This window comes from Drosophila nasuta, chromosome 2L (genome assembly GCF_023558535.2).
Source record: "Drosophila nasuta strain 15112-1781.00 chromosome 2L, ASM2355853v1, whole genome shotgun sequence".
Classification (NCBI taxonomy): domain Eukaryota; kingdom Metazoa; phylum Arthropoda; class Insecta; order Diptera; family Drosophilidae; genus Drosophila; species Drosophila nasuta.
In genome coordinates, this window is record NC_083455.1 from 6874553 (window position 1) to 6890272 (window position 15720).

Below are 15720 nucleotides of genomic sequence, written 5' to 3' on the forward strand. Positions count from 1 at the left end.
AAAACTGCCAGTTTAAGAACGAAACGGCATTGAATGAAACTCTTCACTTCTGTGCAGGGCCAGATGGTAAAACTGGCAAAGATGTTTGTCGTGGCGACTCTGGCGGTCCAACTTTTAGCTTTGATCCTAATCATACGAATTGCCTTTTTTGTGGTCATGGGCGTCATTTCAAAGGGAAATCAATGTGACGGTGAAGGTGCTTCTACTCTTCACACCAGAGTTTCATACTATCGCGAATGGATTGAGCAAATTGTTTGGCCAAATGACACAAGTAAAGAATAATATTTAATTTAACACTTGTAACCAATTATATAACATATAAATACTCTATGCATGTATCTATGTAAGTTTATAAATTTAAATTTGGATATTTTCAAATGTGTTATCAAGAATCGGTATTAAATTAACAAACAATTATGTAGCTAACTTAGCAGAATTTGCAGAGAAAATATATTGAATAAAATTGTGTGATTAGCATGTGGAAACAAAGTTTTGTTTTTGTTTGTTTTGGTTGCAATTAAGAAGTGCGCGGCGTAATAATACAGGCAAAAACGGATAAGCATACCGCATAAAATGGTGCCCAAGGAGGCCAACGAGGTGATCAATTCCAAGAAACGAAAATCTCTGCAACCCACGGAACGGATGCATACGCTCCTGCAAAAGGATGTGCTGCAGTATAAAATCGATAACTCTGTTTCGGTTTATTTGATGGCTGTGCTTGAGTGTATCTCCAGCGATATATTTAAAATAGCTGCCGAATATGTGTGCAATATCTCGCACTGTGAGATTGTCAAAGAGGATCTGGAGGTGGTATTGAATGCCGAACGTGTCCTCGAGATGTTTGACATGCTGGACCAGAGCAGCGAGCAAGTGTATTTCTTTAATAACTTCCACAATTTTTATTTGATCGCATCCAAATTTTCAATCATAACTACTGATGATATTATTGTATACACCAAAATTCGCAGCTCTAGCTTTAAAATTACGGTTGTTATTCCATTTTTGTTGATTTGCAGGGGCGGAAGTGGGCGTGACAAAAATTTGAAACAAACTTGATCTGCGTGCAAACATAACAAATGCTCTCGAAAATTATAGCTCTATCTCTTATAGTCTCTGAGATCCAGTGTTTCATACGGACAGACGGACATGGCTAGATCATATCGGCTGTTTATGCTGATTAAGAATACATATACTTTATAGGGTCGGAGATGTCTCCTTCCACTAGTTATAATACCCTACCCCATAGGGGTAGCAGGTATAAAAACAGCAACGGTCATAGATTTCATAGGTCTTCAAATATTTCCCGATATTTATTTTATATATTTAAGGATTCCTTTAATTATAACCATGGTTGCCATTCAAAAAAAAAATTTTTGTACCAAAATGTTGAAAAAATGTACCAATTTTAGCAAAAATGTACCACAAATTTTTTTCTCGAAAGATTTTTTGTATTTCACAAATTGTGATTCACAATATATTATATAACTGTTTGCGTAGTGATAGACCTTAGATTGGCGCATACATATTTTCTCAATTGACACAATACGTTGCAAATCGACTGTATGCGATATTTTCCAGTGTTAGTCATGGTTCAATTTCTAACTGATTCAAAATTTGTGTCTGGTGGAACAGAGCCATTTATTAAAATAATATGTATGGACATAAAATTTTATGAAAAATTTAAGTTCTATACCAGGCATATTGAAAATGTACCAAAATTAAAAAATGTGATCCAATGTACCAACGCATAAAAAATGTACCAGTTTTGGTACATTTGTACCAAAAGTGGCAACCGTCATTATAACCCAAAATAACAGAATCTCTTAGAACTATAGATTTAATTGCTCTACTCGATAGATATATATAGTATTCTTAAATTATCCCATACATTTGACTATTTCTCTCTATATTTCTTCATATTTGAAACTGTTTAATGCGAAATTGATAAAAACAAAATGGATGCTTTGTTTCAGCAATTTACAAGTCAAATGTAAAGTAAAGAATTGCACTTTAATGGAGCTAAAGGGGCGTGTGTTAATGCTTTATGGCACGCCTCTAGAAAAGTTGCAGCCTGGTTAAGTAAACTTTTTTGGTAGCTGGCCGGCAACTGAAGCAGTCGGAGTTTGGTTTCCGAATGGGAATGGCAATGGACATGGGCTAAGGGAGTTGATTTTCGGTGTACTTTTTTTTTGAGTTTAGGGATTTCTGGGGAGGGATTAGGGGCGTAAAAACATGAAACGTGGCTGTCTGTGGCGCCGGCAGCTGCTCGCTGCTATCTGCAGCTGCGATTTATTAACAGTTAGCTGCCGTTGTTATTTTAGTTGTACTTATTGTAGTTGTTACTCCTGCTGCTGTTGTTATTGTTGTTGTTGCATTTCGCAGCTAGCCGAAAATTTATGGCCTGCAGCCACATGATGAATGATTCTGATAATAATATTTTGTTATTGCTTTTTGCCTCGGTATGGGTTTTTTCTGTTTTCCTTTTCTTTTTGACGTTTTTTTTGTGTTTCGTTACTGCTGCTGCAGCAACTTTTGGCTGCGTTTTGTTGCCAATTTTTTTTTTGTTTCCTTCTTATTTTTTTTGGGAAGTCACCATGGAGCCATGGCTCAAGACCTTGTCCACAACTCTAGGGAGAGTTGGAGTAAGAAGAGGAATGGGAAGGGGAATGGAAGAAGGGAGAAGAAGCTGCAGAGTTACTGCAAGTTGCCTTATGCTGTTAACCTAAAACATTTGGCGGACTAAGGAAAGCATAAACCAAAGTAATAAACTAAAGGTTGCCATAAGAAATTTGACAGTAAATTCTAAGGGTGCAAGTGAAAACATTCTCCATAAATGTATTTATAGATCCAGCAATAGGGAAAAATATTTTTTTTTATTTTCACTGTGTATATAGAAATCAACATCAAAATGCATCCATATGACAGCTGTTCAATTATTTTGGGGTTCAAAAGAAGGTTGAATAAAAAAGTCATGCACATAATAGTACAATATTGTAAATTGTATTTGGCTATTTTCAGGTAATTGTTACGCAAAAGAGAAATACAAATTAAACACTCCATACATTGATTACTTTAACCTTTTTGTTTTTGGTTTTCGCTTATAGTAAATGAATCCCGGGAGTCAACAATTACATTCATAGCAATTCAATTTAAAGTCTTGACGCTAATTGCAGTGCAAATATTATGTATAAAATTCTATATTTACACAACGTTTTTATGCCCGCTATTATAACTTTGTGCTGGCAGGAAATATATGTAAAGTATATACATATATTCTTGATCAGGGTCAACAGCAGCGACGATATAGCCATGCCCGTCTTTCTATTTAATAGGGGTCTTAGAGATTTTGGTATATTTGTAGAATTTTTGCGGTATATTTATTTGGTATATTTTAAAATTAATACCGCAAAAAGTTGCTTTCATTAAATTTCGGTATCTAATCTTTATCTCACAGTCTAGCACACTGGACTGTGGCTTTCTTAATTGTTGGTTATAAAATGTGTAATTAAAAGTAATTAACAAATTTGGCATTTAAATATTAAATTATTGGTTTTATATCATAAATAAGGAGGTTAGCATAATCAATAAAGGATGAAAAGGATTTTGTTTCGTTAAAATTATAAAGTTTATTTAAATATAATAATTTACACAGTATGCTCGTATGTTAACTTCTGCTTATTTCAGTTGTATTGCTTTTTTTGTGAATACCGAATTTTACATTAATTCAATTTGAAACCATTACCTTTTTTTTTTATTAATTTTTGCTCACATTGTGTAATAGTGCAATTAGACGTAATGAATATTTTGTATATTTAAATATACGCATGTATAAGTATTTAAATTATGAATAATATAATACATTTCCAATATTTACAATGCATCGCGAGGGAATGCAGATAAAATGATACACAATTTATTTTCGGTCTTGTTTGAAATTGTGAATTTATTTTTTTAGATTATAGTATATTATTATGTATTGTAGCAGTTTAATATTTTTAGGCAAACCAAAACTATGTTATTTGATAGAATTTCATCATACTCTGTATTAGATTAGTGTGCAATAAACACAAGAATTTTAACAAACTATCTCTGACTCACAAGGTAACTGGGAATTAATTTATTTATCTAACACTATTCCGATAATTTGAGTAGAGATTGAAAGAGTTTCATAGTAGAGTATCTATTAGCGTGTCATATTATTCATTTGTTTATAAGAATTCTGTGCGGGTTTATAAACTGCAAAAGTTTTACATTTCTCATTTGGAATTCTGTGACGTTCCGAATATTTGTTTATTGTGATCCACGAGACTACCACAAAATCTAATTTCACAGCGAGAAACCATAAAACAAATAAAACCAGATGCCATAACTAATCCAACTCCAAAGAGGGAGCCGACTGGAGAAGGGAGAGAGGAGGAGACTTTAACACGTTAAAGCGCGCAATGCAAACAACAATTTTTTGACAAATTTATGATGATGGAATTTTAAGTGATTTTTAACGAGCGAGGGTGGGATAAAAGTCTGTGAAACATATATATATATATATATACTATAAATGTAGGATAAATATACAGTATATAGATGCAAAGATTAGATCGCTTTGGAAGCATCTGCAATGCAACAACATCTACATCTACATTTACAACTACAATTACCGCTGGTTGTTGCTGTTGTCTAATAAAAGCCAAATTGCTTTGCTTAAATAAACAAGCTACATGCTGTTGGCAAAGGGTTGCAGTCAGGTGCAGCTGCCGCTTCTGTGTTGATAGAGGGGGTGGAATAGGAAGGCAGACGGGCAGAAGGACCACTCAAAAGAGCAGCGAACATTTATGAATTTATGTTTACAGCCAACACCCATTTACACACACACCCGTAAAAATTGAACAAAAGGCCCATTTAGCCCGCTGTTGCCAAATTGCCATCCTCAATAGCTAGCCCACCCTCTCTCTCTCTCTCTCTCTCTCTCTGTCTCCCTCAGCCCCCGCCTTTATTCCCATGCAACGTCAACGCCAAGCGCCACCTGTGCGTCCAACTGTAAAATTTATTGATTCGAGCAAATAGGTTCGGTTGCGTTATATGTAGTATCCACGAGAGCGTCGACTCCAATAGCCAACAACAACTGTGAATAACTAGCTATAATTAGAGAGCTCCCAAGCCGATGTGGCACACAGCTTAGCTCTAAATTAGCATACACAAATCTGCTATACCCTGCATCAGATTTAATACTTAGATAACATAATAAATATAATATTGCATACAATCCATATTTTTATATATTGCTGAAGAAAAATCTCTATACATATGTTATTTTAAATAGTAAATAAATTTCATTAATTGAAATAATTATATTTCACTGGAAGTATTGTGTTATAATTTATCAATATGTGCACTTTTTGATATATTTTTGATATGAAGTTAAATTTAATAAATAATTTTGGTTTTCAGTAAAAAATACTTTTGTACGGTCTCACGCTTTCATAAAGGATTCAGGCAGTAATTGAATAATTACACATTCAGGGAATTTTTCCAAATTAATAATACGGATACTATTAAAATCAAGGTTTTAGAAATGAATTAATTAAATGCCCAATTACACAACAAATCCATCTTTGCATCTTAGAACTGTACATTTGTTAGAGCGTTTAAAGTTTTAATAATCAAAGCCAAATGTTTATTAATTTAATATACATTGTAACATACTATAATAATAGAATATTAATTTGTTATATTGAAACTTACAAATATTACACTACATGTGTAATATAAGATAAATGAACAATATTCAACAAAATCTTCCAAACCCCTTTAAATTTCCATCGCATTCAATAAGTCCGATTGTTGTAGGGTATCGAATGCGGTAAGTACTTTTATTTCTCAATCTCAACAACGCACACACTCTCAGTGAGACTTCTTGCATGTACCTGATTGACATGCATTCTCATTGAATTATTAATTACGTAATGTGAAACCAATCAGCTGCAATTTGCATATGCAATGAGCCTCACACGCGCATGCATCTACTCGTAAGGCTAATTATGCCCATATCCCATATCTAATATCACATATCCCACACGACCTCATCCATTATTTCACCTGCTATTCTTGGCTTAGACCCGGCGTCAAATCATCAATGAAAATTGCTCAAATTTGCATTGGATATTTGTGTTAATGCGTTGTGGGCGAATCAATTGGTTGAGGTGGCATTATATTATACATAATGCCAGACATTAAATGTATCAACCAAAGGTGTTAAGCAAAAACGAAGAGTGAACACTACAAAGAACTACAATATATAGAATCGATGCATAATACTTGTTAGTTATTTTCAATATAACATTTTCAATAACTCTCGTGGTTTGTGGGATGCAAAATTCGCACACAATTTGTGATTGAAAGTGTTTTCAGCTATCTACAAAGACTACATACTATGTCTACATGCACAGCTCCGAACCCCATTCCAGAACCAATCCCAATTGCCATCGCAATGCCAATCCTTGTTGTATACACACAAACATAATATGGACCACAGTAGCTGTACTCTAACTCTAACCCGAACCTGGTTGGGTTCTCTTTGGTCTCAGTAGGTGTGATGTTTGAACTACACTCGACTGGCGTTACTTTACTTTACTTTACTTTCCTTTACTTTGCTGATGCTTGCTTTCTCTATTTTACGGCCACTGTTTTTGCTTCACTTGGCTGCAGCCATAAAGCACAGCACATCAGAGCACGACCGTGGCTCATCCCTGACTGTGTTGACTATGGTGTCCGGGTTACGGGCGAGAAGACGCAGTGCAGCACTTGGCGTAAAATAGACGGGAGCACAAAGCACTAACGCCAACGCAAGCGCCAACACCAACACCAACACCAACGTCATCGTCATTGCCATCGCCATCACCGACGCTAACGCCCCAACGTTGGTGTTATTAACATTTCTGTTGACATCCTTTGGGTTCCGTTTTCCTTCGTTTTTTTTTTAGAGAGTTTCCATTTATTTTTCCCTCTTTTTTTGCACTTTTTCATATGTACTTAGACGCTTTCTTGACTCAATCTTTCATATACGAAACATTTTCATTTTCCTGCATGCATTAAGGAGTACAGTGGTGTCAAAGCAAATATATTTGCTTCAACTTATTCAAAATTTGTTTATGATCCAATTTTTGAAATCATCACTTCAAGAAATGTATGTCTTTAATTAATGAATGGAATGAGCAGTGAAGAGTTTATTGACCACAGTGGAAGAAATTTTCTAAAGCAGATTTGATGATAATAGCTTTACAATTTCATCGACATCAAGAGATGTTGGGTTTCTAAAATTCACACAAAAATGTAGAGTAGAATGATATTATAACTTTGAGTCTGTAGGAAATGTATATAAGAGACAGAAGGAGGCATAAACTTTAACTTTGCCATAAAGTATACATATTCTTGATCACCATCAACAGCTAAGACAATATAGCCATTTCGAATCTACTACTGTAGCGATATAATATATATGTTAGATATGATATCATCGGATATCTCATTGTCGAGCACACTCGACTGTAGGTTTTCTACTTGTTTATAATTAGATTTTATATTTTTTATGTAATCTTATTTATAATAATGTAGCGTCACGTTTGTTCAATAATTGGATTATTGGAATTGTGTCATTGTTTGAGATTATCATTTATAAATCGATTAGCTGGGTAAAATCATGCGCCATAAATTGCGCCACAAATAAAAGAATTTAGTGTTTGACTGGCAAATTTTTCGGAATCATAACTCAAAACATTTAGACGTTGCAAACTAGAATTCCAGAATGGGTCTGCTACAGCACTATTGTGCGTTTTTGCTCCTCATCAGCTCTGTTTACTCCGAGTATTTGATTCGTGTTAATCGTTTTGATTTTCGAACGGAGGACCATGAGCTAATCACCTCGCAGGGCTCATTTGTTAAGCAGGATGGCAATCGGAGTTATCTCTATGGCCACTTAATATTTAGTCGACCATTTGATGACATTCAGTTATTAACTACTATGGATATTCAACGTCAAAAAAAACAACGTATGCGTCTTTTCGAAAAGAAAATGGATATGTGCTCTTTTTTTGGAAACCAATATCGCAGCAGTTTGTTCAACAGCTTCATCACAATTACATGTCATTTCTAAATGAGAAACCAAAGTGTCCCCTAAAAGCGGTGAGTATACGATGTAGAGTTTCCTCTGATTTGAACCCTTTCTTTGCTCTATCTTAGAACTTTAATTATTCGCTGTACCGGGCATATGTGGATGACAGTTATCTACCAGAATTCATACCTGAGTGTCGTTTCTTCATGAAGTTAGAGTTTAGTCACAAGACCAAACGCGTTGCAAATATGTTTTTCAATGGGGAATTAGGGCCTGTGCATAACAAAGCTACAACTGCTAAAAAGAAAGATTAAGCCTAAGACATTAAGACATTTTAAAAAGCGGAAAATGTAATTTTATTTTTAATTTAATTGTTTTGACTTGTACTTTGTCTTGCATTTTCAGTGACACAGTTGTCCACTAAAAAGTAAAAACATTTTTATAATTTAACAGATTCCACAAAAAATACAAATTTGAATTTCTTATTATGAATTTCTTATTAGTGATTTATTTCTTTATTTAACTTCATAATATAATAAGATAGTAATATCTACATATTCCATCTCATCTTAAACTAGGACTATATAACATAGTTCTTAAGTAAAGCGACATTTCGGCATCAAAGTATTTCGTATAAAAGGTAATTACTATATTTTGTTGAATCAAAATAATTATATCATTGTAGTTAATTATTGATATTTCTAAACAATATGTACTTTATATATTTGATTTTTTTAGAGACAATTGTAAAATATAATATATTACCAAATGCAAGTAATTCCATTTATACGGAAACAAATTCTCAAATGGAAATTTGATTATCATTGAATATCCATTTCAATCAGACAATTTTTACTGCTAAATTTAACTCATTAGAATAAGCTCATTAACTTTTGTTATTAGCTAAATCACTAAAGTTTCAATGGTAAAAGAATATTCAAAGCTCATCTATCGGCATGTCAGGTTGGTTCTGGTTGTGCACTTTTTTAGGATTACTCGCCCTGGATGTGGATGGAAAATCCGATGTACGCAATTATTGGGTTATTATCGAAAAAATTACTCTTAAACACATAGCAAAGGAATACGTCAATGATATAAACTGTGTGTTGACACAAAGACACAATAACAGCGTCGTCGATTGTTATTTAATTCTTCAACGAAATGTTAAAAATATAAAAATGGAGGTTTATTTAGATATGATGAGACCAAACACTCAGAATCTTCGTCTCTTCAATACCCAGCTAGAGGTATGTGAATTTTGGACATTAGCACACAAAAATCCTTTGCTAAATATATTGACAAGCACTTTTACTCGGGTGATAGATTCCAACATAAAGTGCCCATTAAGAGCGGTAAGATATTTGTAAAATAGATAAATAAATTATTTCATGAAATAGATTAAATAAAAGACCAATTTTTTTACTTCAGCACTTTAACTATTCATTTAGTAACTGGCAACTGAAGGAAGGTGATTTGCCAAGTTATTTGCCCGACTGTCAATTAAGGTCCATAAGCAAATTCTCTACAAATAATCAATTAGTTTTAATCTCAAATGTTTTGGCAAAAGTTGTACGTAAAAAATAAAGTTTTCATTTACAATACTAAATTACTTTTATAAAAAATGATAAATAAATAATAATAATGAAAAGTTTAACATTTTCTATTGAGTCAATTTAATAACTTTGTTATTTTTTGCATACCTGACCCGCAGCCTTGACCACGCATCACAAAATAGTAAAGAGGATAAGTATGTATGTTAGTTTCTTGGATTACATCGGAAAGTTCTCGTTGTACATACTCTTTGGATTTCTATCGTTTACCATATTGAAATTTTTTATAATGATTCATGTTAATATTTATTTCATTTTTACTTTGTAGTAATTTTCTTCAAATGCTAATGAGTTAATTTATTAATTAAGGCATAATAAGTTTTTGATAAGTGAACTTGTATTCTCAATTAACAATATTTGATTGTTAAAAGAGTATACCCAGTATTTAGTTGTAATTATTAGCATCATATATCGATTTTGAATTGGAAAAGAAGAATAAATATCCTAATTTGCCATAAACTTGGAAATAATTACTGTTATTCAATTTCAATCACTCGAAATAGTATCTAATTTGTATGACATGCGTTTTTTTTTTGTGAAATTTGATTTCAGTAAATTTGAAATTTCATCAGTTAGTCATCAGAAGATCATTAAGCTTATTTAGAGCTCTGTTGTCGCCATGGCTAGATTATTATTCTTTTGTCTTTGGCTGTGTATTCCCTTGGGAATCGTAGGAAAGATAAAAGAACGTAATTTTCGATTTGTTATCGACAAATTTGAGTTCAAGTCAACTAATAAGGAATTATTTAAAGACTCTAACTGCATAGTATCGCAGTTGCAAAATCGTAGTTTTCTAGACTGTCATTTTATGCTTTTACGTACTGTTGAAAATTTCGATTTGGAAACACAACTGGATATGTTAAGGCGAAACCATCAGTTAATGCATCTATATAAAGTACGCATGGACGCCTGTCAATTTTTGTCAACTGTGCACAAGAATCCATTGGTAAACATATTGGCCAAAAGACTCATGAAAGTTTCAAATGTCAACTTTAAATGCCCATTGAAATCGGCAAGTCACTTGAGTAATTGGATTTTGATTTTTGTAATAAGATTAATCTCTCAATTTTCAGCACTTTAATTATTCAGTGCACCACTGGCATATGGACGAAAGTGATTTTCCAAGTTATATACCTGAGTGTCAACTTAAAGGTAATACCAAGTTTTTTACCAACAATAAGATGGCTCTGATCATGAATTTCTTGGGTAGTATCGTTCACAACAAGTAATTGTAATAAACTAATTAATAGAAAGTGAATGTACCTTATATAAGTATGTTTACCATTTGTTTCTCACACTAATTGCATTCAAAAATATTGTTTTGATTGAACTTTAATAAATGTGGCACTCGTAAAAATTAGATTAGTTTTATAATAAGTATACGGCTGTGAGCTTTATTGCATTTTTAATGACTTTTTCATGAATTATGTCACAATTCAATTCAACTTTGGTACTTATAATGAACGGTTCGGTTTATCTTTCACTCTTGTTACTTATAGATGTCGTGCACTCTGAACGCAACTTCCAAATGTATTTAGAAAATGTAACATTTCAAAACTCTGATCAAAACGTATTTGAAAATGTATTCGGTGAACTTGTTCAACTCAAAAATCGCACTTATATCAGCGGAGGCTTCACATTGCGACGAATTGTGTCAAAGTTCGCCATAAAAGCTTCTATCGATTTGATTAAAACTCATAATCAAAAGTTACGCCTTTTCAATGTGGATGTAGACGGATGCAGCATTCTGAATAAGGGAACTAGAAATTCCTTGTACGACATAATATTAAAGACATTCAGAAGGCATTCAGCTAATGTATTGAGATGTCCATTTTATCCGGTGAGTAAGAGGATTAAGATTTTTCGTACTATAATTGTTTCCTTTTTGTTTTGAATAGAAAGTCAATTATACGGTTCAAGGAATGTATTTAGATGAGAATGATTTTTCGATTTATGTGCCCGAGTGTAAATTTCAAGGAGTTTGGGATTTTCTTTCGAACAAGAAAGTCATTATTCGCCTCTTATTCAATGGAGGAGTTAAACGCAATTAATACAAAGTATTTTAATGAAGTTACAACCGAAATAAATAATTAAAAAAAAGGAATTTAGTAAAATTTCATTTTGTTCTGAATTGAAAAAGGTACAATTTTCTAAAATTGTGAAAAAAATTAAGTTCTTAAAACAGAAACAAAGACCAAATTATTAAAAACTAAGTACTCAGAAAAATGGCAAAGGCAAAAACATTTTGGAATCTCTGGAAATTCCTATACAGTTTTAATCTATTCATTCTTCATAAATAAAATAAATAAATTATTATTAATAATAGTTAACAATCTTATAATATATTTGAGGTCTTAAAAGTATTATATTTTTTTTTTTTACATTTTTTTGTATATTTTTCTATAAAATATTTTAGTCATCGTATTGCGATTTCTCAATTCAAGATTTACGTGCTTTCGACTCACTTATTATTTTAAAATTCTTAGTACTAAGATGAAAATCTTTATTTTAGAACTCTTTGTTAGCAGTGTGGAAATGTTAAAAGTTGATTTACTTAGAATATTAACTCAAATAGTTAATATTTCTATATAGTGTCATACAGTGTATAATTAGTAACCATTCAAAACTGCATCATTATATTTCGAACATATTGGTTCATCAGAAACTCATTATATGTTAGTACATTATCTATCAATAGGTTTACCATTTAAAGCGAGTATTTTGAGCTATTCAATAACGAACTATGGCTAGATGGTTCAGTTTGTGGCTTTGCTTGTGTATCGTATTTTCAGCGCATACAAAAAAAGAGAAACGAGACTTTCAATTCGTTTACGAAGAGTTTACTTATAAGCATTCGGCCCCGGATTATATTGATGTTTTTAGTTGCCAATTATCGACAATACGTAATCGCAGCTGTCTCAATTGTAATATGATATTACAACGAAACATTGAGAAGGTTATATTAGATGCCAGTTTTGAAATGTTAAAGCCAAATAATCAAACCATGCGTTTGTTTCATATTAACATGGATGGTTGCCAATTTTTTGCGAGCATTCATAAAACACGACTTCTTCGAATGTTCGCAAAGAGTCTTGCGAGTACAATTCATGGAAGTTTGAAGTGTCCTATAATATCGGTAAGTCAAACAACAGTTCTTTCTATGAAAATATGTCATTTCTGTTTTTTTTATTCAATTGCAGCAATTTAATTATTCGATTACAAATTGGCATTTGAACGAAAGTGATTTTCCAAATTATGTGCCCGAATCTCGTTTATTGTTTTATACTACGTTTTATATTAATTCTAAAGTCGCTTTAAAAACAAAAAGCCGTTTCAGTGTAGTGTACAAATAAAAAGCCTTATGAAGTTAACAAAATAATATTATTTTTTACTCCGTATGGAAAAATTGCAATGAGCAAAGGTCAAAAAATTTTCAATATTTGGATGTACTTATTAATCAATAATTTCATCCATAAAATTTAATATCAAATAATGGATTATAATATTCAGATTGTAATTTTCTATAAACACACAACCATTAGAGGTTGACTATTGGCCATGACAAGTTTTATTTATCTGTGGCTCCTATTTTCTATTGCGAGCGTTAGCTCGGAGGAGAGTTTGAAATTTATGATCGAGAAATTTGTTTTAAAAGTCAATAATCCAGCGGTGATTGATGAATTCAACGGACATGTAACTCGAATGAATAATCGCAGCCTTGTCCATGGTGTGTTAAGGCTTTCTCGCCTTGTTAATCAATTTAAAGCACAATGGATTATGGATCTCGTCAAGTTGAATAATCAAACTGTGCGACTTTTTAATGCTCGATTCGATGGTTGTAAGTTCCTGGAAGGCACTCACAAAAGTCTATTGCTTAATGTATTTTTAAAAACGGTTAAGAGTCACCTCTCATCAGATATTTTCTGTCCTATAAAGCCGGTGAGTGATATATAAAAATATCTATTCAATGTAAATTACATTTGTTGCCTTCTTCAGAACTACAATTATACGCTTAAAAATTGGATTTTCGAATTAAAATCATTTCCCAATTATGTGCCCGAATGCAATTTTAAGGGAATATTCGAAATTTCAATGTACAACAAAAAAGCAGCTAGCGGAAAATATTACGGTCAGATAACACGCGATTGAAATACACATAATTGAGGCATTATTTAAAAATTCAATAACTAATACAAGTATCTGCAAATAATAATATTTAATTGTATGTATTTATGATATCTGCATAAATATCGCAACTTCGACGAATAATTTATTTGAAATATGATTTCCGATTTTCGAGCAATTTAGTTGAAGTTCAGGTCTCTTCATGACTGTTTGGTATCGGTTGCTGTTTTTCCTTATCATTGTTTCGTCAGAGAAACGAAGATTTCATTTAATATTCGATGTAGTCGACATTAAATCTTGGGCACCTGATCTCATAGATGAGATCAACTCAACACTGGTTCAAATAAACAATCGAAGCATAATTAATGCTTATTTGATATTAAAAAGAAATGTTGATAAAATTGATGTGAATACAGTATTGGACTTCTGGAAAGTCAATAATGAGAGGCGAAGGCTGTACAATCTAACAATGGATGCTTGCCGATTTTTAACAATGATTCATAAAAATAATCTATTCGCTATATTCTCTAAGAGCTTTAAAAAACATACGGATGGATCATTAAAATGCCCCTTGAGAGCTGTGAGTATTTGGAGTTTAGTTTACTAAGTTTAGTTTACTAAGACTTCTTATTTATTACTCTAGCATCATAATTACACTCTTCAAAACTGGTATTTGGACGAAGAGGATTTTCCCAACTTTGCTCCCGAAGGAAGTTTTGTGACTATGACAGAATATATAATACATAAGAAAAAGGTTTTGCGTGTAGTGACGCGTGGAAGAATTGTGTACTAAGACTTTGTACTTTCAATAATAATATCAATTAAAATGTTTAATTTGCATTCCATTTGAGTTTTGGCTTAACAATGCTGTGTGAATTTAGGAGATAAAGGTTATTAGTTCCGCTTGACTTTTACATCAATTCCGTTTATTTATCATTAACAATGACTGAATTCTTTAATCGGAATGATTATACTCCAAAATATTACTTCAGTTAGGAATTCGAACTATACGTGGTTGGTCATAAATTCTTTAATAAAATACATTAAATTATTGAAAGATAGATGATTGGCATTATCTTAGCTTTAAATATTTTGCAACTTCAATAAAAAAATTAATTATCGCCTAAATTGAACGATCTGTTTGTGGCATATGTTAAAAATGGTTTCCAGAATTATGACAATTATTCCTATAGCTGTGATATTCAATATCTTTTTGATATCGCAAGCAAGGAAGGTAAGATAAATGCAAATGAATTATTATTATACACCAATTAACTAATTAAACATTTATGTCTTACTAGCGACAACTTACTACAGAGTTTTCTAAATTCGAGTGTGTAAATCAATGGCCTGAAATATTACAAATCAAATGTCACATTAACAGGACATCGAGAAATATCTCTGCATTATATGGAGAATTCAAATTCTGGGAAGATGTAAATAATATAAACGGAAACTACCTTGTGGGTGTTGAATACAATAAGAATTTTATCAACTATACTGCAGTTGAGTTGGACTATTGCGCTGCTTTGCATACTGCTTACAGTCAAACCTTACTTCAAGTAGTTGCTGTCGGACTTCGGAGTGTGTCTAATTTTCCACATAATTGTCCATTCAAGAAGGTAGGAAAAAAAACAAGATCAATATAGTTTGTGGAGAGTTTTCAATGAACATCGTCTTTGCAGAATAAAACTTATTTTGTGAATGGCTTTACAATGGACCCTAAAATAGTTCCTGTTTATATGCCTAATTTATCATTTATAACGAATGCGACTATGTTCTTCAATAGACGAGCAGTTTTCTACGTGGCTTGTTTTGGTCGAATAGTGAGAAAGTGAGGAATTTATCTATTTAAAATGAAAACTTATATTTGACGTTCAC

The 15720-nt window shown here is 32.3% G+C and overlaps 2 protein-coding genes across 4 annotated transcripts in view; one reads left to right on the top strand and one right to left on the bottom strand.

Moving 5' to 3' along the window:
* LOC132798833 (uncharacterized) overlaps positions 1-15720 on the bottom strand; it is an 84167-nt gene that overhangs the window by 21631 nt on the left and 46816 nt on the right. The gene's annotated exons all lie outside the window — the stretch shown is intronic.
* Positions 574-14632, top strand: LOC132785154 (uncharacterized). Its single transcript, XM_060791149.1, has 3 exons — positions 574-870; positions 14093-14419; positions 14483-14632. Exons 1-3 carry the CDS (start codon positions 574-576, stop codon positions 14630-14632), a joined length of 774 nt encoding a protein of 257 aa, XP_060647132.1.